Source organism: Phyllopteryx taeniolatus, chromosome 8 (assembly GCF_024500385.1).
Source record: "Phyllopteryx taeniolatus isolate TA_2022b chromosome 8, UOR_Ptae_1.2, whole genome shotgun sequence".
NCBI classification, from domain to species: domain Eukaryota; kingdom Metazoa; phylum Chordata; class Actinopteri; order Syngnathiformes; family Syngnathidae; genus Phyllopteryx; species Phyllopteryx taeniolatus.
Window position 1 is genome coordinate 20332358 of NC_084509.1, and position 26680 is coordinate 20359037.

Below are 26680 nucleotides of genomic sequence, written 5' to 3' on the forward strand. Positions count from 1 at the left end.
ACAAACAACCATTCGCTCTCACATTCACACCTACGGGCAATTTAGAGTCTCCAATTAATGCATGTTTCTGGGATATGGGAGGAAACCGGAGTGCCTGGAGAAAACCCATGCAGGCACGGGGAGAACACGCAAACTCCACACAGGCGGGCTGGGGATTGAACCCCGGTCCTCAGAACTGTGAGGCTGACGCTCTAACCAGTCGGCCACCGTTATTATTTTATTATTATTATTACGGCAACAGTTCTACATTTTATGGCACAATGCATTATCTCTTCATCTCGCTGGATCTGGCCACAGATTTACAGATTTCACTGTTTATCATATTTTTTATTTGATTCTCTTGTTCTTGCGTGAATATGGGCCAACTTTTGCCTTGTTGTTGTCAATGTCACGATACGACGGTGTTCATTTTAACTGGACCCAGAAGCAGCCGGAGGCTGAAGAAGTTTGTGGAGAATGGTTTATTGAGAAGAGATTCGAAGGGGGATCCTTAAGGAGTACTGGCGGGTCGTCGAGACAAGGAGCGTGCGGCAGGTGGTGCCGTGAGCAGGTGGATGACTTGGCGGTGGAAGACGTCATCAAGGCGGGGAATACGGAAGGAGCACTGAGGACAAGGAAAAACATGGAGGTCAGAAATATGGCGAGGACTGGCGTAGCTGACGTGTAAGTTGTGAGTCCGTGTACCACGGGTGAACGTTAGTACTCTGGCAGTGGAGTCTTGCAGGTGATGATGAAGGCTGGTGATGATGAAGGCTGGTTGACAGCAGGTGCGTGGCCGAGGGGGTGCTGATTACTGGGAAGAGAGAGAGCGAGAGAGAGGGCGAGAGGGGTGCAAAGCGCCACCCAAGCTCCAACAAGGGAACTTCAGGGTACAGCTCATGACACTCGACCCTCAATCATATTTAGAAAAAAAATACATGTAACCTACTGTAAAATGTCATAGGAAGGGGTATCAAAAGTGTTGATATGGTGCGCACAACACTGTAAGCCGCTGTAACTTTAGACAGATTTTCTTTTTAAACTGCTAATAATTTTTGATATACTGCATATTGTGTGAAATCATTAAAATTATGAGTCTCCACAGATGAATATAATCAATTATTACTAATCACATAATTAAAGGTAATTTGAGCAAATGTGTTATTCTACAACAAAAGTGCATATCAAACTTGTACCCCTTCACATTTATTTGTACCCGCGAACTAGCTCACATTTTTTATTTTGGACTTCTGGTATAAACATCTTTTTCTGCCCAATCTAATGTAAACTGTTTATACTGATGATGGTGTTGATGTGCCAAAACCGCAAATATTTGTTTGTGAAACTTGGACTGAGTAACTTGTCAAGATTCACAACAGTCCTCATGTTAACCCACTTACATATTTATGCTTCATATTCACTTTCACAATGTTCCTAATTTTTTCCCCTAATATTGTGACTATTGTAGTAATGTTGCGATTCTACTGTCAAATGTATTCTTCAGTGAGGCCTGAACACTCCTTTGTATACTACAATGAAAGCTGAGATCAAAAAATTTTATCTGAAATATCCCGCATAAAAATGACAAATGAATGAAACATGATGATAAATTCAGGGATTAGGGGCATCAATAACAAAACAACAGATTAGCATTTTACCATCATCTCTGTTTTATTTTGTCACCACACCATTCAATAAATACAAATACAAACCGGCTTCATGTTCTTAAGCAACAGTATTAAAAACGTCATACACTATTACTTAATTCAAAACAGTTAGACACATGACAAAATAGAAACAAGTGAAGCAGAGTAAAACTGAGATCAACAAGATGCTCAAGGTTAGCACAGAAACAAGAAGCAGCTCAGCATCTTGGAGATTCTCTGTGTGGTCTCAAAAAAAAGGGAACAAAATGGATTTGATCACTTGTGTGGAAATAATCTCAAAGTGGACATGAATCATTTTAGAAACTGGCTGAAACCCCCATAAAACAAACAAAAACAAAAGTTGTCCATTTCCCTTTTTTTTTTTTTAAAGTTGAACTTCACCTCGTCACCCAATTGGGTTTAATGTCACGTCCGTCTGTACAGCTGTTTAGCTGTAATTTAAAACACAACACATGCACACACAAACATACACATCTGGACTCACACAGATTCACACATTCATGTGTCTTCACGGTGTCCAGTGAGAGCACTTTGAAATAGCTATAGTACAGTAGCTAAGGTTATGCTCCAAAATAGAAGACCTGTCAGTGACATTCAACTGAAATGCAAAGCTTCCATTCAAAAGCTGCCTTGTTAAGCTGCTGAATAAGTTTTCTTTTTAAAGCAAGCAAATATTTCCAGGAAATTTTCATGAAAGGAAGCATAAGTCTGCAGGTTTGAAGTAGCTGTTTGGTCATCTCCAAGGTCACTAATCACTAGGAAAATGCTCTCATTTGTTCAAGTTTTCATCTTCTAATTTTCCACCTCTGCTCCTCTTTGTCCTTTACAATCTTGAAGCTGACGACAAGGTGGGTGGGAGATGGCGGGATGGGGACTAGGGGTGGAACTTATTTGGCCCAGAATGCAGTCCTGGGTTTGGGTGAAGGGTCATCTTAAAAAGGTCGTCATCAGGGTTATTTGAGTGTTCTGTATTCGGTCAGTGTCTCCGGCTTGGTGGTTTGTCTACAGCCTTCATCTTGAGGTCAACTTCGTCTCCCAAATCTATTGGAAAAAGAAATGATGACATTAGATTTAATTTCCAATTCAAATATGACTATGAACTGCGATTGGCTGGCATTTGGAACGGCGTCATGAATGAGGTCAGCGTATTGCATGGCTGCTTAGCTCAAGTGCAAGCATTTTGTTATTAACCTTGTGTGTATGGTTTGCTTTTGCTCATTTCAAAAGTAAAAAGTGACAAGGAGACAAGTCAGCAAAACATGTCTGTGGAGACAGATGTTGCTCTTTCATCCTTCTGCTGTGGCTCTCTGGTGAATTCAAAATTAAATAATGTGGTGTTTGTTGCTGAATAAATGAAGAAGCTCTTTTGACTCCCAGAAGTAGCGCTTGCAGGAAGAACACTATTGCAGCTTCATCGGCTGATAAGTCGCCAGGTAATGCTTGGCTTAACTTTGCTTAGCTAACTGTGGAACTGACTGGAATGTCATTGTATTGCACACCAAAACAAAAACAAAGTGCAACATACAGTAATTGCAACCTGACAATTAAATAACACACATTCGACAAACTACAGATAACATAAAATCACAGACGATAAGGATTTAACGCCCTTAGTTAGTGAAAGTTTAGCATTGCATGGCACAATGCATACTGGGAACCGCGCAGCTTCATCATCCCAATAATACTCCTTTTTTTCCTTCAATTTTAAAATTTTAATTCGTTTGATGTTATTTGATGTTTTGGTGGTCTTGTAATTGGCCTCTCACAGGTCAGTCTATGACCACTGGCTTGGGGGAGGAGATTCACGATTGTTATGCGATTGTGCCACACAATTACACGCCTTTTTCTCACCATGTGTGGGGTCTCTCACATTTTAATAATCTGTTTTTAAAAATACATAACTATGCGGGTACCGGGCTTTAGAGGTGTGTTTAGCACTTACCGATGCAGTCAGGACAGCACGAGCCCTCTCTGCGAGTGATGCTAGAGCAGGTCTGCACTGGACATTGCTTACGCTGACATTTCGTCACACCATGCTGTGGGAAATAATAGAGGACTATTGGTTGGGCCTGTTAGTAGGGAAAAAAAAGTACATTGCTTCATTTTTCACTTTTATTAAATTATACCCAGAGGAACTGGCCATGGTTCCCAAACAAAACACTGACACGTTGTTATTCATTAAAGTTAATATAGCAAACATAAGCAAACCTTATCGACATATCTGGCAGAAGCAAAGCAAAATCTTCTACTTTGGATATCTGAAGAATCTAAGTGCAATATTTACTTTCCGATTAGTTCACTTTTGATGCTTAACAACTCTCAAGAGAAATTTCTGCCTATTAGATTATCTCATGCGGCACACGTCTCTACTTTTGTGAAACACATACAGTAGGTCTTCTTTCCTATGACAGTGCACAGGAAGAAACTATAGTTGTAAATCCTGTGCACTAACCTGGCTGATGGTCGGTGTTGGTAAAGTTCATTTTCTACACCATGTAGTGCAAAGTTCAGTTCACCGTTCCAAAAATGAACTAGTTCAGTTTATAGTTCATAATTTTAAAAAATGGAACTAGGTTCACCATTCCAAGAATGAACTACTTCAGAGTTCTTTTTTCTTCTTCTACATTTTGTTGAAGGGCGAGTACCCTAAAATTATTGCCATTTCATTTCCCCATTGTTGCCATCCATACAGTTCACACAAATTAGCCAGCTGCAGCTTTCACCCTACAATCTCAAAAACATGGAGAAACTTGTTGTCTTTTTTAAAATGAAGAATTAAAACAGAAACATGACTTTTGTCCTTAATGTGCAAACAAAAACATGCAACAGTATGACAGGAACGATGGTGAAAGGATTTTGATAACTGCATTCCTCGCAGCTCTGGCTGACTGTATTCATAAAATCCATCCATTTTCTGTACCGCTTTATCCTCACTAGGGGCGTGCTAGAGCCTATCCCAGCTATCCTCGGGCGAGAGGCGGGGTACACACTGAACTGGTCGCCAGCCAATCGCAGGGCACATATAAACAGACAACCATTCGCACTCACATTCACACCTACGGGCAATTTAGAGTCTTCAATCAACCTACCACGCATGTTTTTGGGATGTGGGAGGAAACCGGAGTGCCCGAAGAAAAGTGCCCAGCTCCACACGGGTGGGGCCGGGATTTGAACCCCGGTCCTCAGAACTGTGAGGCAGTCATTCACCGTGCCGCTCTTATAGAACATTCCAAAACAAAATTAATTCCATATTCTAAGAGTGTGACCGTAGTTTTAACTAAAGCATTCTGATTCAAATAATATTTTTTCTCGTAATCCATTTTTACAATACAATACAATACAATACAATACAAATGTACTGTTTTACAAAGGAACATATTCAATCCCATCTACGCAGTGTCCCTGAACACACCTCGCGTTCTCACGCAGCTAGCTGCAACATGGCTGCCATGAATGGCGGCGTTGGCCGCACCAAATCGGTTGCCAAATACGGTGTTTATCCCCCGACACATGAAGGTTCGCATAGTGTGTTCAGCTGTGTTGTCCCGGAAGTCCCTGACAAAACCTGGCACTCTTGAATGAAAATGAATGAGCCAGAATGAGCGCATTCTCAATAACATTCATCAGGCAGAAATGAACTGAGTTCAGTTCACGTTCACCCAAAATATGAACTAGTTCATGAACTTTCGTTCATTGAACTCGTTCAGGTACAACACTGTTGATGGCTTTAGTTGGAATTGAGTTCCTTACAGAGTAAACCAAATGAAGGAGCACACAATATTGTGCCAATATTGCTTCATCTTTCACCCAAACCCATTGGTAATGGGAAATGTAAGACAGAGGCAAGAGTTGGATCGTAAAATGCTTTAAATACATCAGTGGGTTTAATTGTCTGTGGGGATGAAAAACAAAAGATCATGAGCATAACTTTGACATGGTACGTAATCTAGATCTTGGACAAACGACACTTGGCCATTGCAACCACGGGAAGTAAAAAGTTGGTCTAATCGTTTGCAATGTTAATAGCTTCTGCTGAATCCTAGAAAATGATTCAAGTCCTTTCAATTGACGTAATTCGAACATGTATATCGGTTGCGCATGATTAAAATGTGGTAAACTGGCTGATATTATTTCAGTATTTTCGAGGAGAAAATTATGTCAGTTTACCACATTTTCAATCATGTGCAACGGACATGATATAATAAAGGACTTTTTTTTTCAGTGTAAGTAAATACTTTTTGGGACAAGCTGCTCTACTTCCATAGGTTGGTACCATTATTTTGGTTCGTTCGTTTCGTTGAACCAAACTCATCTAAGCATGTGTTTATGGAAATTGCTTTGTGCCCCAAAGTGTTCCCACAAAGTTGGAAGCATAAAATTGTCCAATTGAATCACAATTCGGCGGGATCTAGTCAAACATCTGATGAGAAATGAGCAAGTAAGTCTCTAAACGTTTGTCCATATTGACTGGATTCACTATCGCTTAGCTTTGACAATACTTACATCACACCAGCAGTTGATGCACTTCATTTCTCCCACCAGGGGTACCCACGGATGCCAGTTATCGCTGTTCTGGTAATAGTTCTTGCCGAATTTGCAGTGTCTCGGCCCATCTGCCTGCATCATGTCAGCGTGTTCCAGGTCCCCGGGGGTCTCCTCTTCCTCAGGACACTCTTTACAGCAGTCCGAGGGATTTCGTCTCACCGGATGACTGCATGTCAACACTGGACACGTCACCTTCTCACAGTGTACCTCACCGGTTGAACCCTGCGAGAAGTGACAGGAATTATGAGCCACTTCACTAAATGCTGTGAATGAATCAAAGCTCGATACTCATATCGTGCCTTAAAATAATGAGCATATTTGTTGTAGTTACGAAATACTGCACATTATTTTGATAGACGATTCAATAACAAAAACAATCGACACAAGCGCAAGATGGTGATGATGGCATTTTAGGACAATCAGAGCAATTACAGGGGGCCCTTGGTTTACAACAGACTTCCGTTCCTACGGCTGCAGCGTAAAGCAAATCAGAACAGTCAGAACACATCACATCTATCACAAACCTACGCTAACGCAATCGTAAAGTCAATGCTACAAAAATATATACCTTTGCCCTTCTGAAATGTATTCGATGTTAGTTATAACTCGCCTAAGGAGAAATAACCAGACACTTATTAGAAAGCAGCCATCAAGTTGCATTTGAACTGCCTCCTTGCGTGCAAGTTTTTATCACATTGCATCTCTCATTATTGCCAATGCGCTTGTCCTGTCTCTTGTCTTCGAATGAGTTAACGTTTTCCTCTTGACAGTTACAATTACTGTAAACATTTGCATGAAAAACACTTCTAGGCCATTGATATAAAACATTCAAATGAAACAGTAAGTATGACGGTTACTGAGTGTGCCGCTGCGCAAAATAGTTCATTGCGTGACGTTTGTCACCTCCAAACATCGTATAGCGGGACCTTCATAAAACGAGGAACTCCTATATTGAGCATACAATCAGATCTCCTATGCTGCTCGCAGCCCCACTGTGCATATTTTCATGATATCTGGGCTTTACTATGATATGGTGCGTATTAACCGTAATTATAGTCCCCAGTTAATTTCTTTCTTCTGCATTTCAGCTCTCAGTCAGCCATTTCTGAGAAAATGTTCATTGTAATTCCACATTTGACTCAAATGAACGAGTGAGACATATTCATGCCTGTTTTTTCGGAGCTAACGCAAGTTAAATGACCCATTAGGGGCCTTGCAAAGTAAAGCCAGATGTGAGTGCTGGTGCATGTATACCTTGCAAGTGCAAACGGCACATTTAATGTAACCAAAGGGAGGTACAAAAGGATGCCATGTCGTTCCTGGGGCGTGCATCTGCTGGTCTCCCTCAAAATAACAACCTAAGAGAAAGACATTGCATTGTTACGTTGAGTATTGCTGGCAGGAAAATCCCCAAATAATTTGCAGTGTACTTGCAAACAGACCAATGACACAAACAAATTCCAGACGAGAGAAAGAAAAACACCCACCTTCAGGATTTTCTTCCACTTTTTCTGGAACTTTTGTGTCCTTTGCTTCCTTCTTCTCTGAAAGGGAACAAAGAAATGGAGACGTAATATATGATTGTTTAACAAAAGTGGCACACATAAAAACTAGAAATGCATGGACCAAGGTGACCACAGTGTAAACTGCATCTACTGTAAGAGATGTAAAACAAAACAATCCTGTTCCACAAACAAGGTTGACTCAATTTAAACTGTTAACAGTCTTTTAAATGGCATTGAATCGGTGAGGAAATGTAATCCAAATTGAATTAAAAGATGCAAATTTTGCCCTTCTCAAGTACTGTCACTAACACATTTCAATGTGATCCAACATGATAAAAAGGTGACCTGTTTACGACCCCCAAAAAAGCTATACATGGGATCTTTGATCTTACGGCGAAACAAACATATCGCCGTGTTGAGCTTAAGAATGGCGCACAATTAAATTGTTTGCATACGGCAAAAGACGACTTAAAGTATGGACAAATTTGAGTTACATCACCCCGGTAGAAACGGAAGCCCGTTGTAAACAGAGGACCCACTGAATTAATGATGTAGTGAAAAAAAAAAAAAGTCTCACCATCACAGACTGGGCAGCATTTGTCATCAGGCTGGATAGTTTGGGAACAGGTCAACACCGGACAGATTATTGGATCACAGATCACAGTTCGCTTCTACAATGAAAGAAAAATAGGATTTCCCAATTAGAGACTTGAGAAAGAAGAAGAAACATTCTTCCTTATAGACTCAACTTTCAAAGTCAAGTCTCACTGTGTTGCTTTTCATTTACCTGGCAGCTGCAGGAGAAACATTTATCATAATTGGGAGTCCAGCGGGATGCGTGAGCGTGGTACTGGTTCTCAAAGAAGCAGGTATGAGGGTCTTTCTTCAGCGCCTCGGGATCTTTGACAAAAAGGTCGTCAAACTCGGCCTCGTCTAAGCCCCCTGTAGTCCCAAACTCGCAGTTGTTGGGCACATGGACCTGGACGAATGACATGATCGGAAAATGGAAAGAAAGGAAAGCGAGATGTTGACGGAAACGTGCGAATTGTTTCTAAATGGAGTTTCTCCGCTCACAGATGGCGAGCTATTGTTGCACCTGTTTGATATTAAAACAGCTGGCCTCAACTGGCGCTCTTATTAACAGGAGAAATCATTAAAGCTGCCAGTGGGCTTACAGTCAAAAGAGGTGTGTTTTTGTGTGTGTGTGTGTGTGTGCATAGGTGCATGTGTGTGCATGTAGCCCCAATAACAACACTTTCCTACATAACCTGCTGTCAGTGAAGGTGTGTGTGTTGTGTGTTGTGTGTGTGTCTGTGTGTGTGTGTGTGTGCGCGCTTGTGAGTGCTAAGTTAACGATCACACAGACACATAAACTTTTACAAGAGCCCACTAAGGACTACCACATCCGGGTCTTTTCTGGTGCTAAGACATTACTCTTGTGAGGTACACATTTAGTAAATATGTAAATATTTCGGTTTTATAGTAGATACTTGTCTCCCCCACCCATTTCATTAGGAACTATCATATCAATTTCATTCATCAATGTATTATGTAGCAGTGGTTTAATGCAATTTTTTCATCCCATTTTTTAATCCAATTTCACAAATGGTGCTTCTATGGTTCATTAACTACTGTGCATCCATAAACATAATAAACACAGTTTTGAAATAATGCCTCTAATAGTGTCAAGAAAAACTAAGATAACTACTATCTTTGTACTGTACATGCTTATTTCTTTAGATGCTGTTGTAGAGAATGTCATTGGATTGTTCTGGTGAAAATGCCTTCCAATATTTTATCCATTCATACATCCATCCATCCCTTTTCTATATCTTTTGTCGTCATTAGGTTCACTGGTGAGCTGGGGCCTATCCCAGCTGACTTTGGGCGAGAGTCAGGGTACACCCTGGACAGGTTGCCAAGTAACATTTCCTCAAGACGTTTATTGCAGTCAAAGGTTATCCATTGGCTCTTTGCTATGTTGTGATCTAGGGTGAGCTTGCGAGCATACATAACTGTAAAATATATAAAATAGTTGTTACAAGAGAACTTGCGTGGCTAAGGTCAACATAAAATAAAGGTGTCATGCTTTTCCAGTAGGCTGTTTTACATTTCAATATACTTATGTATCCATGAGGCAAACGCGGAGCATAAATGTTTGAGAAAATAAAAAAAAATAATTCAATTCATATGTCAAGCTGACTAAGTAAGATTTCTTTTCTTCACATACCTGTCCACGAATTTCTCCCCTTGGGTTGAGCTTGGTGCTGACCTGGATGAAGGCTGTTCCTCGGTCCAAGTGCTGCAGTAATTCAGCACTGATGTCCTTCAACACTCCATGAGCCTGGAGGAGACGAGAGAGAGGGGTTAAAACAGACTGAGATTGTGTTCTGGCTCTGCGTGTGCTTGTGGGCCTGTTGACCCAATGCTGCGTTTATCGACAGTGTTCGTGCTGATGTACCTGCGAGCCGTAGAAGCCAGTCAGCAGTCTCTTGTGATTGACACTGCTGTCATCCAGCTCCCCGATCTCAGCGAGGCCGTGCAGTTGGGCATTTACTGTAAGGTCGTCTGCCTTGTTGAGGCCCGCCACAACGATCTCATAATGAAGGTGACAATATTTGTCCACGGACACCCAGGCGTGGCCAGAAGCGCCGGTTCTAATTGGGGGCGACACAAAGTGGCCGGCAAGAGGGATGGGCAACTCTGGAGGAGGAAGTAAACAATTTAATGAGATGTATAGATGGATTTGTAAATGTGGAATGGGTAAAATTGCATCAACCAAGGATTCTTACCGTGCCTTGGAGCCTCCAGGCCACTATAGGGCAGTGCTTTGATCTGGCCCCTCAATTCCCCATCCTGGTTTTGAGCTGTTGCCACATTGATGAAGAGTTCGTTCTGCAGCAGCATGTGAATGTTCCGGGCCTCCAAGCGACTCCAGCTGCCCACTGCCCTGCCTGTGGCCTTGTTGTACTCCGGCGTCAAGTCATAAAGTACTGAGCGCTTGTTTCGTCGCCGCGGCTTCAGCTCAATAGTGAGCCCGACCATGTCACCGGTGAGACCCGCAACTTGAAACTGAATTTGGGGAACAGGGTTGCAATTTTTGTTGAAATGCAGATATTGCTTCATTTTCAGTATCCATTAAACCAATTTATATTACTTCAGTACTGTGCGAAAATCTAAAGTTTTTAATGGGAACCGACTGATATGAATTTTTTGAGGCCGATGCTTATTCCGATATTTGGCAGAGTAAAATTTGGATAACTTATTAATCGCCTGATTAATTAAAAAGATATGTAATCAATAAATCTTTTTTTTTTTGGTCTCTTAACACTTTAAACAAAGATATGAATTACAGGCAGAAACTTTGACTGTTTAACAATACTTTGTTTACATACATCGTATTTGTTTAACTTTAAAACAGGGAGAACTATCAGCATATTTGTTTGAATGAGTTTGTCTATGTTGTAATGTGTTAATGTGTAAAAATAAATAAATAAATGAAACATTTTTAAAAATTGCCGATTTGAAAAGGTAGACTTTTTAAAATTGGTAATATGATAAATGTCTTATCTGAAAAATAACATTATTCATTAAAATCCCAGACATATCCATACCTGATAATCCAGTGTGCCGTTATCATGGAGGTTAAAGATGGCGGAGCCCATGCCTCCAGTCTTCCCAGGAGTCAGTGCATCACCGCTGGACAGCACACTTTGGATGGCTGAACCACACACAAAGTGACTTTCATCAAAATCTTCTTAAGAGCATTTTTCCTCTCACATTACTGAGGTTCAACACACTCTCCCCACAGAGTAATCCTCACTTAAAACTGCTGCAGAGTCTGACAGCATGCAAAATGAGGCAATGATTACTGTCAAATTTATTTCTTAGTTGAGGGTAAAGAGGGTGTGTGATACTCAACATCGTGCTCGCACGCACATATCCTATGAAAAGTCAATCAGGGCACATATTCCTTTACATATGACCTACATCTGATTGTACGTGAAACGTTGCAGACCCATATGACGATAGAATATGTGGTCGCACAGTTTGGCGCATTCACAAAAACACACCCAAGGTAAAGTCTTGGTATGAGGTAACCCTTGCTGAATGCAGCGAGCTTAAAAGGATTGAGAGGAATTAGGAGCAGAGGAGGGATAACACTGTATGAAAATGAAAAAAAAGGGGCAGAAAAATGTTGAAAGAAGAGGAACAAGAAAGATGAAGGAGGAAAAGAGAAAAGTGGTGAAAAGACTGCGCTGGGTTCAAATTCTTCACACATTACATCATAGCACTAACATTAACAACCGACGCGGACCGTCAGGTGCAGCAGACTGTAACCTTAAGGTGCGGGAGTCAACTTTAGGTGTGCATCTCTGTCTATTTTTTGGGGGGTTGAGGTTTAAGGGGGCAAAGCACCGTTGCAAGTGCAACGTTCATATTGCACGTTATGATATGACCGTGTGTGTGCTTTAACAGTGACAGACAATCATGCTGTCCAAAATATTCTTGAAACTTTCGACCTTTCTGTCGATCTCTTCACACAAAATTTTGGTGGGACAGAAATTCGAGCATAATGTCTAAAATTATGTTGTTGTTTTGTTTAGTTTTATTTTAGTTCTATAACTGGAGAATGAATAGAGGAAGTCACCAATAGCAATGGCGAACATTTCCATCCATTTTCTGGCTTCAATTAACCGAACAAGCATGTTTTTTAAATGTGGGAGGAAACTCAACCATGTGGAAAACAAAACACACAAGCGTGGGGAGAAAATGCAAATTCCAGGGATTCAAACCTTGCACCTCAGAACTGTGAGGAAGGCGTGCTAACTGCTAGACACGTGCTACCATCAAAACCTTTTTTTTTATTTTTTTTTTTTTATAAGCCAACGGTAGAATGGCACACTGAAGACCTTTACTGCAAAGATGACAAAGCATAGTTTTTGCAGTTTTTTTTTTGTTCAAAGCAGGGGTGACAAATGTGCCAGGGGGTCCAATCAGGCCAGTGGGGACACAACACATTATCTGCAATTTTTCAATAAAATTAACTGTTGTCTCTAAATCTGTGCACTGGAGGGCGAAGTGATGACCACTTACTGTAAATGACATTATGCAATTGGCTGTTAATCAGAATTTTACACCTGACACTGATGCACTTGTGAAGGATAAAAAAAAGTAAGCCTTTTTTTTAACTTTTTTTTCCCATGCACTGTCACAACTTGTATGTATTTTTATGTATACATTTACAAGGCAGAGGGGCATTTGCACCATCAGTCTGAAAAGTTCCCACTTTAATTTGTATGATGCGATAAGTCAGTTGAGGTTGCAAGATTTCTGGACGGATATGGAAATTTATGATAATTTAAAATGATTTCGAAATAAGTTGTTTCATAAAAGGTCCATACAATACTGTATGTGATCGGTAAGTTGTACAAGCGTAAATAAAAACACTGCTTCATAATATTGTTGAAATTGCACTAATTTCTGTTGAGAAATTTCAGATTGCTTATATGATTTGAAAAAAGACAAGTTCACAATCCAAAAATGTGAATATTTTCGAAATGTACTTCTAATTCCAATTTGTAGGTATTTGCACTAAAAAAAAAGAGAAACAATTTGAATTCATTAAGTATAGCTTATTCGTCCACGAATAAACCGGTCCGGCCCACTTGAGATCAAATTGGGGTGAATGCGGGCCCTGATTGAAAATGGAATTGACACCTCTGGTTTAAACATGAGACATTTTCCAGAACCATGTCTAGTTTCAACAGTAGACATACAGTACATGCACTGTATCTTTGGTTACACTTACTGTCACATGATTTTCTGCCTGTAATGAATCCAGAGATCTGCAGGGGATTGTGACCCTGTGTTGCCACGGCGATCTCTAGCTGCCCGCGAGACAGCCAGAAGAGTTCGCGGCTATTCAGGTCTGTCAGCACCTCTGCAAAGTCTGGATCCTGCACAGAATGGAACGGTAAGGCAGAAGCTAAGATGCTGATTCAACAAACAGTTGAAGTCATTCCTCCTGTTATACAACCACAGTCATCACTTACTTAATCAACATATCAAATATCGACCAACTGTTTCCAACTTCAAAATGTTTCATAAAGATGAGCTGAGAACAGCCAAGCCAAGCAAAAGAGTGTGTGGACAACAAAATCTCTCGTGCAGAAATTCAGTAAACACCTGTGCTTTAATGCTTGAATAATATTGCTTGCTTTGCAGTTGCATGTTCAGACAAATTGCTCACAGACGGACGACGCTCGAGGGTGAGAATGGGTGCGAACATTAATACGAAATGCTAGATTAAAATGGCAGATGTACATCGAAGTGTTGAAGAAATGTTACTTTTATGACCCCGGGGCCTCAGTTCCGCATAAATATGCTTCAGTATAAATATACATGTAGCATAAAGCCGTGCAGGGGGGGAGCCAAAAGAATGTTATATGTACTGGATGGAATGGGCACAATAAGCATGACAGAAAATGGAGTGAATTATTGTTGTTCTTTCACACACTTCACAAAGAACTATGGTGTCAACACTCATTGCAGCAGAAAGAAGGCTTGTGTGCAACATGTTTTTGGATTCCTTAGGTATTCAACTTGAGCCACAATGAGTCAGTGAATTGCATTTATGGCTAGAGCTCCAGGACACTAAAAAGAAGTCATGTGGCAGTGGCAGAACGCAAGCTTTTCACATGGTCACGCTCGTTGACAGGCCTGAAAGAGACACGTCTCTCCTTCACGCCATTCCAGGCACAATTCAAACCAGGCCCTCCTTTCATCGATTCTCCTCCCCCCTTTTCCTCTCTCCATCCATCTCTGCCCACAGACCACTAACCACTGGCATGTGTGAGAAGTGTGGATGCAGTCCATCGTCCGTCTTCCGTCTCTCATCCCGGCGTCGCATCTGTCTCCAGCAAAGAGACACTCTCCTGCACAAAAACACTTTCTCTTCTTTCCTGTTTCCCCTCACTCCTCTATCCATTTTCTTTCTCTTATCATGTATCGGAGTAGTTAGCTTAGATCAGAGCGATGACGAGAAGAGCACTCGGATGTGGTGGTCAGACCACATCCATCTCTGAGGGAAAGGGAGGGCGTCTCACTGTATCTTTTGCTCTTTAACTACTCCACCCCCCCTAATTTTAAAGCTGAGACTAAACCCTTAAACTACACCACTTCTTACATACTGCCAAGGAGGTTTAAGTTTTGTATCGCTGTTTATTTGTTAGTTGCGACTGGTATGCAAAATGTTGGTGGAACGGTAAGGCATAAGTCAAGGAAAGATCCATTACATTACAAACATATGGATAAATTAATCTTTGTCCATCTGCAAGCAAGGGCATTTTTAACATTTAATTTACAGTGCATGAATACCAATGAGAAAAGCTCAGCACAAGCGGGAATCATGGCAGTCATGAAGGTGTGCAATGTTGGATTGGGATGGTTCTGCATTGCCTTTATGAAGCACCCTTGTAGTTTATTTATTTTTTGTGTTGTTTATTTGTCAAATGAATCATTATCAGCTGCTTTGACTATTACTCACATGAGATGTGATGTTGGCCTGGATCTCTCTCAGGGTGTGTTGCCTGTAAAGAAGTTGGACTCGAATGGGAACCAAAAGGGGTTCTGTGGAGGAAAAAAAACAGCTCAACTCACTTAGAAACGAAAATCGATCCCCTGATTTCTAGTAAGTGGGGTGACAGAATGAGTGATGGAGTGAAAATAACAACAGAAAAGTATTTATTTTTCCAAACAAAATGAACAGGGTTTTCTTTTTAGTTATATACTGTATACAGTATTTTAAACTCGATCGTCTTCCCCTACCTTTGTCTTTGTTTTTGATGAGACCTTGAAGGATGAGGATGAAGTGGAGGTTGTTCTCCGTGTCACTTAGCGTCAACATGGCAATACCGCCCATGCCTGCGTTCTCCACCTCTGACGTCAGTGTGGAGCTAAATGTCTCTGTTCACAATGAATGAGAAACATAAACTCGATATTTGTACTCTTTTACAGACCTTTGAAAATTTACAAACAATTCTGCCTTTTTATAAATACTGAGATGACTGAGAACTACAGCGCAGAAACAAAAACAGCATGCTAACCCACGCATTGGTCACGTCATTATGTACACTTGCCGAACGTAATGGGATCCAGTACAGCTCAATACAATACTTAAAAATTCTGCTTATGAAGACATTAATTGTCCATTTTAATTGACATGTCAATTTAACAATCCAAGTATGTTTATTAGTGTGTTTGTTGTTTGCTGTGTTGTGGAACTATACTGTATCACACTGAGAAGCAGTTTGATTATTTTTGCTTTAATTGCTATGCAAACGTAGCCCACTGCAAAAAAACTTGCCATGCTCTGCGATGACAAAGATAGATGGCATAGGCCAAAAAAGCTTGCAATTTGAGATTTGCCCTTTGATACCGGAGTCTGATCGGGGCGGATTTGGGCAAATTCGCTAGCCAGAATTCGACAACATACAAATACACCCAAACTAGTAGCATCAAATCAAAACAGCTAACTTTCTGTTCAATTTCAGGAATGTTTCCTTGAGACTTTTTGTGCGTTCTGTTATGATAAACATGTTCAGCAAATTTCAGAAATGGAGGTCTACTAATGTTGAGGCCGGTAAGCGTAAATCAACAATGGAATGATGTCCCAAAATGGCTCACCGGCGAACAGAGCCCTGTGTTTGATGATCTTCCCTTCCACTTCCTCTTGTCCGCCGCTTGACGTGCTCATGCTGATGCGCAACTGCTCATTGTGCAGCTGTCGCAGAAGAGGCTTGGCTACGTTTTTCCACACACCACAAATCTATGCACCCAAAACAAGAACAAAAAAAAAAAAAAAGAAAAGGTTAAAACTGGGATTATTCCTTCTCTACACGGTACAGATTCCGGCCTACAGAGATGCATACTGTACAGACCCTTTCCAAAAAATGTCAAAATCAGGGAAAGGTTTATTTATTTCCATAATTTAATTGAAAAAGTTAGACTTTCATAGTTTATAGATTCAGGGCCCACAATTTAAACAATTTCACGTATTTATTTGTTTATATTTTACATAATTTGGGCTTCGAGCTCATAAAACCCACAAAATCAAGAATTCAAAAAACTTTAATACTGTGAAGAAATTACAATTGTCGTTTTTTGTAGAAAAAAAAGAAAGAAATTAGGGTCGCATTAAATCAATCAAAATATGGTACTTTCAAAACTTTTCAATACTTGGTTGGAATCCCTTTGCTTTAATCACTGCCTCGATGCGCCGTGGCACTGAAGCATTCAGCCTGTGGCATTACCAGAGTTATGAAAGCCCAGATTTCCTTGATGCTTCCTGTCAGTTCTTCTTTTTTTTTGGGTCTGGTGCCCCTCACTTTCCTCTTGATAATACCCCATAGATTCTCAATGGGGTTTAGAGTTAGCTGGCCAGTCAAGTACTGTGATGGCATAGGCATCAAACCAGGTTTTGGTGCTTCTGGCGGTATGGGCAGGGGCCAGGTCCTGCTGGAAGATGAAATCTGCATCTCCATACAGATCCTCAGCAGAAGGAATTATGAAGTCCTCTAACACATTCTGGTAAACTGTTGCGGAGACCTTGGATTTAAGAAAGAGTTTACCAACACCTGCACTGGACATTGCACCCCAAATCATGACTGACTGGATATTTCACACTGGACCTCAAGCAGCTTGGGTTCTGTTCTTCACCCATCTTCCTCCAAACCCTTGGACCTTGATTCCAGAATGAAAGGCACACTTTACTTTCATCGGAAAAGAGGACCTGGGACAGTCCAGTCCTTCTTCTCCTTGGCCCAGTTGAGACGCTTTCTATGTTGACTCAGGCTCAGAAGTGGCTTGACCCGAGTAACCCGACAGTTGTAGCCCATCTTCCGGATGAGTCGGAACATGGTGTTTTTTGAAGCTGTGACTCCCGCCTCATTCCACACTTTCTGGAGCTCTGCTAGATTCTTGAATCTTCTCTGTCTGATAATCCGCTGAAGCCCACGGTCATCTCATTTGCTGGTCCATCTTCTCCTGCCACATTTTGTCCTTCCACTACACTTTCCATTGATATGCTTGGACACGGCACTCTGTGAACAGCCAGCCTCCTTAGCTATGACCTTTTGTGGCTTACCCATCCTATGGAGGGTATCAATGATGGGCTTCTGGCCAGTTGTCAACTCTGCAGTCTTCCCCATCTTGAACCCAACTGAGACAATTGAACCAAACTGAAGCAATTGAATGACATCTGGGAAAACCTGTGCAGGTGCTTTGAGTTTAGTAGATGATTAGTGTGCGACACTCAGTTTAAAACATTTATGGCCTGTGAAATTTTGGGCTGATTTCTTCACAGTATTCTAAATTTTTGAATTCCTGATTTCATGGGTTTTATGAGCTGGAAGCCCAATTTACGTAAAAATAAACAAATAAATACTTGAAATTGTTTAAATTGTGGGCCCTTCATCTATAATCTATGCAAGTAACATTTTTGAATGGAATTATGGAAATAAATAAACTTTTCCATGATATTCAAAATGTTTGAAAAGGGTCTGTATATCCAGTGTTGGGGAGTAATTAATTATAAATCATGATATTATGTAGCAGCACAGTGGCCGACTGGTTAGAGCGTCAGCTTCACAGTTCTGAGGTGCGGGGTTCAATCCCCGGCCCCGCCTGTGTGGAGTTTGCATGTTCTCCCCGTGCCTGCGTGGGTTTTCTCCGGGCACTCCGGTTTCCTCCCACATCCCAAAAACATGCATTAATTGGAGACTCTAAATTGCCCGTAGGCATGACTGTGAGTGCGAATGGTTGTTTGTTTCTATGTGCCCTGCGATTGGCTGGCAACCAGTTCAGGGTGTACCCCGCCTCCTGCCCGATGACAGCTGGGATAGGCTCCAGCATGCCCGCGACCCTAGTGAGGAGAAGCGGCTCAGAAAATTCATGGATGGATATTATGTAATTTAATTACAAAAAGTATGTAATTGTAATCCATTAAATTACTGGGAGAAATTAAATTACATTTGGAAATTTTCATGATTCCAACTTTAGTTAAATTTGAACAATAGCCGCAAAAGCTTGGATTTCTTTTTCATATCACTTCCTCCTTCTAAAGGCGCTCAGTGGCAGTGCTGGCGTGCAAAGCCCCTAGCTGGCGCCCCCTGATGAAATTTCTTCCCCGTTCAAACCCCTTGTGACTGGCTCTCTCTGGTCATTTGTGTAAAGAACAAATATGCGGTTAATTCCAAAATAATTATCTATGGTTTTAATCCACTATTATAAGAAGGGTCCTGTTGATGCATTCATTCAAATTTAAGAAAAGTAATCAAAATCTAGTCAAATGTAATTAGTTATATTACTTTGAGAAAGTAATTGAAATAGTTACACTACTATTACTTACTCTCAACAGGATAACTTGTAATTGTAAACAACTACTTTTCCAAAGGAATCATCCCAACACTAAGCATATCCAATGAGACATGAATACGTATCAAACGAGTGACTCTTCTTTCAACCCCAGACTGCAAGTGAAGAAATGTGCGCGCGTGCCGGCGCCTCATAACTCAGAGTTCAGGGGTAATCTCCATTCTGATTAGCGAAGGTGTTTGTCCCCTTCCTAGGCGGTGATGTAACATGTGAAAAATCCTCTCCTTCCCAAAAGTTTTGCCCTGGCGAACTCCCTCATCCCCTTTTATGCACCGGAGTGTTTTCTCTACGGCTGTCTGGTGTTTGACACTGACATTTATCTAAAAATAATAATAGGCCAATTTCTGGGACCTGTGTTTAAGGGGCTCCTGCCTTATGGAGCTGTGTGTTTAGCCTGAAATGGAATGTGGCAATATGTGTATTTTGGCAGGAAGTGATATGTAGTGATAGCGTCAGACATCAGGGAGTATGCGGAAATACATGTAAGGGTACAACTGTTACACGTATATAACAGTTGACTGATTTGTGAGGATAGTCTCAGTCTTTTGAATACAACTCAATGTCAGACACTTGAGGCAGTTTCCATGAGATGTTCCATTATCCACGTTTGTGCAAGTAATTGTTGATTGCATACAAAATGGTTCATGTTGGAGGGATGTCATGAAACCAGAGACTATGTGTGCATGCTGCTGTTTATTGCTGCAGCGTGAGTTATGGCAGAAGAAGTCATGGAGTCAATGCACACACATCATGGGGGAACTACTTCTCTCTCTCAGGAAACACATAGACATCCAAGCATACGTCACAAAAAAACACTGCTAAGATGATCTGCTTTTTCCAGAAGAAGTCTTACCATGTCAGATTGTCCCATGGAGACTTTGTACTCAAAAGCAGTGGCACCATCTGTACCCAGGAAGATGATTTTACTGGGCTGGGCCATTCTGGAATCACAACGGATATTCATTATACAAGTGAAATTATTGCAATCATTTACGGTCTTGTTTTGCCGATTCTTAGCAACTGTTTACTTTTGGTATGTGATGGAGAAGGCCAGGCTGCTCCTGGTCAGAGAGAAACGAGCTCTGGCAACTGCACTGGAACTCGGCAGCCATGATTCCGTCACTCCTGTCAACAGTGCTACAAAGTCTGCAGAGAGTGTGAGTAATTTAGTCAACGACACATGCTTGCTTAAATCGTCATGCTGTTTTGTTTTGCTTCTCATAATGAATATGCCATGAGTGATGTCAGTTTTTAAGCAGTTTTTGTGTGAACCGGTGCTCCGTTTCTGGGTATTCCTGCTCACCAGTGCGGCTCTCCTCCGGGCCCATGTCCTCTGAGCTCAGGTAGGATCTGTCATTGTAAGATTTGTGCAAGTCGTCCTCTTTCCCTTTGGCTTTCTCATGGAAATACTCAAAGCTGTCCAGCATTTGGTCAGTCTGTTTTTTCTCTTTCTCACCTGCACATAGAGAAGAAACAAATGCTGCATGAATTCATCTGAATTCCCCACAAGTCAAATTTTAAACAATTACAGTATAGTTATGTCTCATTTGGGAATGGGAACACGGTTATTCTCTCTCTATTATCTGGCAAGCCCAAATAAACTTTTCAGAGCACATCCTGCTACATGTTCCCCAAAGTCTGGTGGACAGATGAGACTACAGTGTCAGCTGTGTGCCTTTGTTTCTAAATTTGCATTTGAGGATGAAATATGTGAACATGGGCAGCTAGAGAGGAAGTGTGGCAACACGTGAGAAAGAAGAAAAGCAAGCTATATTAAAACAAGGTGCATCAAGAGAGTGAGGACATCAGACACCGCTTCATTTACTTTTGCAAAGAGGATTAAGAATATAGGGCACCATGCATCCTGATGCTAGCTCACAACTTCATGACAATTTTCTCGCATCAAAACAGGAGTTCAGAACTTTCAGAAAGAGTCTCCAACCCCATTAAAAATACATCGGGTACTCTGGCTTCCTCACACATTTCAAACACATGAGGGCCCTATGTGAATCAGAATCAGAATCAGAATAATCTTTCTTTGCCAAGTATGTCCAAAACACACAAGGAATTTGTATGACTGTGAGTGTGAATTGTTTGGCTGCATGTGCCCTGCGATTGGCTGACAAACAAGTCCAGGGACTTGGACCCTTAGTTTTAGTTTGGTTTATTTATTTAGCACAATTTAAAAAACAGTGCAGAGGGAAAGAAGCCGAGAGGGCTTGTACAGGCTGATGTGCTAACCAGTCGCCCCACCGTGCCGCCTCAAGAAATCGTATCAAATGTAATTTACTGGTATCCCAGGAACAAGTAGAAAAATTAAAGAAAACAAATTAAAGAATGAAAAATCATATGAAGAACACATGAATGTTCTCTAAAACTGAACTAAAAATAACTGCACAACTACTAAAGTAACTCTTACCCAAAGTCATCTGGGATAGGCTCTAGTGGACCCACGACTGAAAATGGATAGACCGATGGTAATTTTTGTTAAAGGAATTATTAAAAAAAAAAAATTAATAAATTTTAACAACTGCAATAGATGAAATCATGGAAGTATTGGCCAATTATTTATAACATTATTCACTCATTCATTTTCTGTATCGGTTTCCTCAAGAGGGTCGTGGGCGTACTGGAGCCTATTCCAGCTATTTTTGGGCGAGAGGCAGGGTACACTCTGAACTGCTCACTAGCCAATCGCAAGACACATAAAAACAAACAACCATTCGCACTCAGATTCCCAACTACGGGCAATTTAGAGTCTTCAATCAACCTACCATGTATGTTTTTGGGATGTGGGGGGGATCTGGAGTACCCGGCGAAAACCCACACAGGCACAGGGAGAATATGCAAACTCCACACAGGCGAGGCCGGATTAGAACCCGGGTCCTCAGAACTGGGAGGCGGATGTGCTAACGAGTCCGCCACCTTGCCGCTCAATATAGTATTATTTATACAAATTTGAAACTTTCATACATGCAATTCAATGTCATTAAGTGATACTTTAGAGAGGTGCAGGTATTCCATTTGCCTTTAAAAGGCATGTGCTCTGCTTGAGGAATATGAACATCAACCCATGCGGACATGCGAATGACAGGCGATTTCTTTAGGCACTGTGCATCACACTGAGGGTCTCCACGATGTAGGCAGTGCAAAGAATTATTGGAAGTACTGCCGGCACATCCTGCTGCTTCCTAGAAATCTTTGCGGTACTCTTTTTAACTACAGTACTGTACTTAACTGTACTGTCGAAAATTAAGCTAAACATTGCTCTTTACTTGCTTTTGTTCCTGTCAATATTGTTATGAGTGTGTGCATTAGGAATACATCAGCCTAGGTTGCTATTTGTGAATTTATTTCACGAAACTCTGACTGGCTTGTGTGCTAAACAGTGGCATTCCTGCCATTTTCATGGCAACTTGGTGACTTACCAAATGTGTGAGTTGAAATTGCTCAGTAATGTTTCTTTTTCTGGAAAGTAAAAGAGCCCATTTATGTGACTTAATGCTACTACATTATAGTCAAATAGTCAATAATGCTAAGTGTAACAGACCTGCAGCTGAGTAACTGCACCACACTGATCAATAATAAAAAAAAAACAATCTGCAATGCACTGACTCCGCAATAAGTGAATCGGGATATCGCGAGGGATTACTGTATACCAATATGTATTCATATCTACAAACATGAAGAAATGCAAATGCACTGACATTAAAATATTATTTTCCACAATTGTCACCTCAATTCTTGCTCTTTTTAAAGAAACTAACTGCTTTCTGTCTCGGTGTCTTATTTGCTCACGCACATGATCATTCCTCACTGCTTCACAGGGAGCACCTGTTGGCTTCTCTGTTTTGTCACACTCAACTCATGTCTCCCTATAGTTGTACTGAATGCTCAGGTGTACCAGCTACACACACACACACACACACACACACACCTTTTCCATCACTTGCACAAACATACAAGCTGCCTTTATGCCAAAGCTAAGACAAACACACTCACCCTTGTCCTTAAAACGTGACCACAACACACATACAAAGTCCTGATCCTGTCCTAATTTTGACATGGCACACACACACACACACACACACATGCACACGCACAAGCACACACAGAACACAGTTTCCCCACTTATTGAGGCTGCAATGCTTTACCTTCACTTTCCATTCCATTACCAGACACACAACATAGAAAAAAACACCCAATCTACTGAATAAGAGCAGCAGAAACACCCACGTAGTGTGTGTGTGTGGGGGGGGGGGGGGGGGGGGGGGGGGGGGGGGGCACACACACACATGAAGAAAGCTTTTAAAAGACAAAGCACGCATGTGGACTACCTTTTGGACAGGTCTTGCAACAATGTCCAGGCAGCAGAATGGGATCATCACAGTCCGGATTCGGACAGTCCTGTTTTATGTTCTTGCAGTTGACTTTCCCAAATACCTTCCCACGGCGACTCTTCTGCTGCACAACATCATTGGAAGTCGATAAATTTAGCCACAGTACATTTGATTACAAATTGGCTTGATACAGGAAAAGAAGGATGGTATTGAGGACTTACAGGGTCACAGTGGCACTGGACACAATGCATTACACCAAAGGGCTCCCCCAGATCTGGATGCCATGCGTCCTCCAGGGAATAGAATCGACCCCCAAATGCGCATCCTGTAAAATAAATATTCGTGAACAAATGCTATAACATGAACTATTTGACTCGACTTCACCACCACTTTCAACATGGTCCCTGATGTTTTTGAGCAAGAAATGTGTGACACACATAAACTAACCAACAACATCTTGCACAGCTCAATGCCCAGGCATGTTGGAAGGGATTGAAAGTCCCAGAATGCCTCACAGGTTTTGAGTCTCTCAGCCCTGTATCCACCCTCATCGCAATGATCCAAGATTGGGGTCAGTGCCCTGTAACACTGAGACTGCATGACCCTGTGACCGCCTCCTCTGTACAGTTACAATGCAGCACTGTCGTAAGATTTGTTTCATTGCGTCAGTGTAATGGGGGCATCATGTGCTGACTTGAAATACTTAGTCTTAGTCCCTGGTCAGGCTTTAGACTACATAGAAAGAATATACTTAATACAGTAAAAAATAATATGAATTAATAAAAACAATGAATAAATAAATAGAGTGAAGTGATTTAAGAAACATAGTGTGTGTGTGTGTGTGTGTGTGTGTGTTCAAAACTGTGCCCCTCTGACAAAACGCCTGGCCCAGCACGACCCCCCAATCCCCACCCCCCATTAAAATTGGTCTAGAACCGCCACTGGATGGGAGCCATTCAACTTTCCACTCAGCGATTATCAGAGGTTCCCTGACATCTATGTATGCTCCAGTGTTTTCTTTCAAAAGAAAATTATTTATATACAACATGGAGCTTCAAAGCAGTTTTTTTTTTTTTTTTTAATGGGAGGTACTAATTAGTATCATCTTCTATACATGGGTCGCTGTGACACATTGGATTTAAATAGAAAACAGGCAAAATTAAATTGAAAGAGGATTGTAGTCAAAAAACTGGTCGAGTTAGAGGACTTAAGGTTTCGACTCAGTGCTATTGTCTTTTATTATTGCTATGTTGACATCTTGATTTAGTTTTGCGCATGCTGGAAATAAACAGGTTTCCATTGTCCCCTATTAAAATGATTGCACTCTTCAACTAGTCCAAACTGTGAGCCACTTCAGCCTGAAATGAATCATCTGCAAGGAACACGGGCTTGTAATGGAAAGACGACTGATTAGAGTTTCCATTGCAGAATTACACGTTGGGGAGCTCTCCCGGGTCGTTAGCTGCCTCGTAAAAAGCCGCAATAGGCTTTGAACGCGCGGGGATTTCACACACGCATCAAATGAGGTTATGACTCACATGTTTGCCTTTAGTTTACACATGCACGAAGCAACGCAGAAGAGGGTTTAGCGACAAGGAAACTTGGACATCGACAGTCAAGAAACGCAAAGGCTTTTTTTTTTTTTTTTTTTTTTTTTGCAAAAGAAGCCTACTGTATATTTCTCTCATGAGAACAGCAACATAAAGTTGTAGTAGTCGAATAAGAGCTGCCGGCTTACCTGACAGGCCTTTAGAAGGCAGAGGTTCTCTCTCAGACTGGATGGGCAGCGAGTGAGGCTTGGGGCGCGAGGCGGCCTCCACGCACGCACACACGCAGCTGATCACGCACAGCACCGCGCGGAGCACGCGCGCACCAAGCAGCATCGCCGCGCTGCGTTTGCTGGATTCTCTCCGCGAAATTCTTCACCCCCCACCCCTCCCTCCTCTCCGCAAAATAATAATAATAATCAAAATTTCTGCGAGTAGATATCAAGTTACCTTGAAGTCCAATTGGTGCTCTCCTTTTAGCAATAGTAATAATTTGAAAAAAAGTTGTGACACTTTCAGTGCAGTGTGCACCAGAACCCTCCAAAGCGCCGTCCCTCTCACTTTTATAGCCTGCTTCCCTGACAGCTTGAAGCAGCCACCGGCTGGGATGAGGAGGAGGAGGAGGAGGAGGAGGAGGGGGGGCAGATCATAGGTGGGATGGGTGAAGGTTGGGGGTGGGTCAAGGCTGGATTACCAATCGCAGCCCAGTCCACCACCAGGGGCCCCTAAAAGACAAATTTAGTTTAAGAAATGTTGTTAAGTGCCTTGAGTCATTGCGAATTTCATAGAAATATGCACTACTTTAACAGGCCCTCCGATCTTCCACACACAGTTTTTTTTTTTTAAAGTATTTTGAATTGACTTCATTGGGACATGTTCATCGGTTGCACATGATTAAAATGTGTTAAACTAACATATATTATTTGTTTATTTTCTAGGAAAAGGTGTGTGTTACGTCAGTTTACCACATTTTAATCATGTGCAACCGAAAATTAAGTACTTATGGTTTTAGTGTAGTCTATTCGGAGTTTTAAAACACAATCAGAATATTTGATTGACCCATTTATGACCCAATAAATAAACTATGAAACCAGTGTTTTAGTCCACACAGTGGTTAACTTTGACTGGCTTAGTTTCGTGTTGGTGTCAGAAAGCAAAGTGCAAAATTACATTTATGTCACGTCTACGTCAACGGCTAAGCCGTATGCTTGAAAACAGAAAACAATCCCACAGAAGTAGAATATGCGATAAGATCTTTTCCAGATAATGTACCGCATTGCGAAAAGTTGTCTGAAAGCCCACACCTCCTTCAACGGCTCAGACCTGAGTGACTTCACAGGAACGGATGAAAATATTTGGAATAGCTCGAGACAACGCTTTTCAATCTGTACTGGCTCTCTGCGCAACTCTTTCCTCCAATTGTTTCTTTTGGCTTTCCCGAGAGCTCAAACCCGGACAATTTGCGTTCCAAGTCCCATGTGCTATGATGTCATTCATTGGAGCGCGGGACGCATGTGCCTATTTACAGCGCAATTTAATCTCCAGGACATTTTTTGACATGACAATTCATTGATATCTAACCCGAAATGTTCCTTTTAAAATGTTGTGACAAAAAAAATAAGAAAAAGAAGAGTGAACGATCGATCGCATCAATTCATATT

General features: G+C 41.4%; 1 protein-coding gene across 2 annotated transcripts; it reads right to left on the minus strand.

Moving 5' to 3' along the window:
- Positions 1-1625: 1625 nt before the first annotated feature.
- Positions 1626-25605, minus strand: chrd (chordin). Of its 2 annotated transcripts, none has more exons than XM_061782697.1 (21): positions 25211-25605; positions 23694-23797; positions 23470-23596; positions 20436-20588; positions 20161-20278; positions 19986-20073; positions 16385-16526; positions 15527-15664; positions 15246-15328; positions 13509-13656; positions 11311-11417; positions 10489-10768; positions 10158-10399; positions 9927-10040; positions 8484-8675; positions 8274-8367; positions 7679-7735; positions 7446-7549; positions 6150-6413; positions 3589-3715; positions 1626-2687 (listed from the first exon to the last, which is right to left on the minus strand). In XM_061782697.1, the coding sequence occupies exons 1-21, from the start codon at positions 25353-25355 to the stop codon at positions 2623-2625; spliced, it is 2892 nt and encodes a 963-aa protein (XP_061638681.1). In that variant the 5' UTR covers positions 25356-25605; the 3' UTR covers positions 1626-2622. The 2 variants fall into 2 exon arrangements, with proteins under 2 accessions (XP_061638681.1, XP_061638682.1); XM_061782698.1 differs by having other exon boundaries at positions 3589-3682; positions 25211-25603.
- Between the last annotated feature and the right edge of the window lie 1075 nt (positions 25606-26680).

Excerpts from the sequence above, each read along its gene's own strand:
- chrd (XM_061782697.1), bottom strand. The coding sequence starts at position 25,355 with ATGCTGCTTGGTGCGCGCGTGCTCCGCGCGGTGCTGTGCGTGATCAGC. Across the intron at positions 16,527-19,985 it reads CCATGGGACAATCTGACATG|ATTTGTGGTGTGTGGAAAAA; the intron begins GTAAGACTTCTT and ends TTGGGTGCATAG. Across the intron at positions 7,736-8,273 it reads ATGCTGCCCAGTCTGTGATG|AGAAGAAGGAAGCAAAGGAC; the intron begins GTGAGACTTTTT and ends GTTCCCTTTCAG.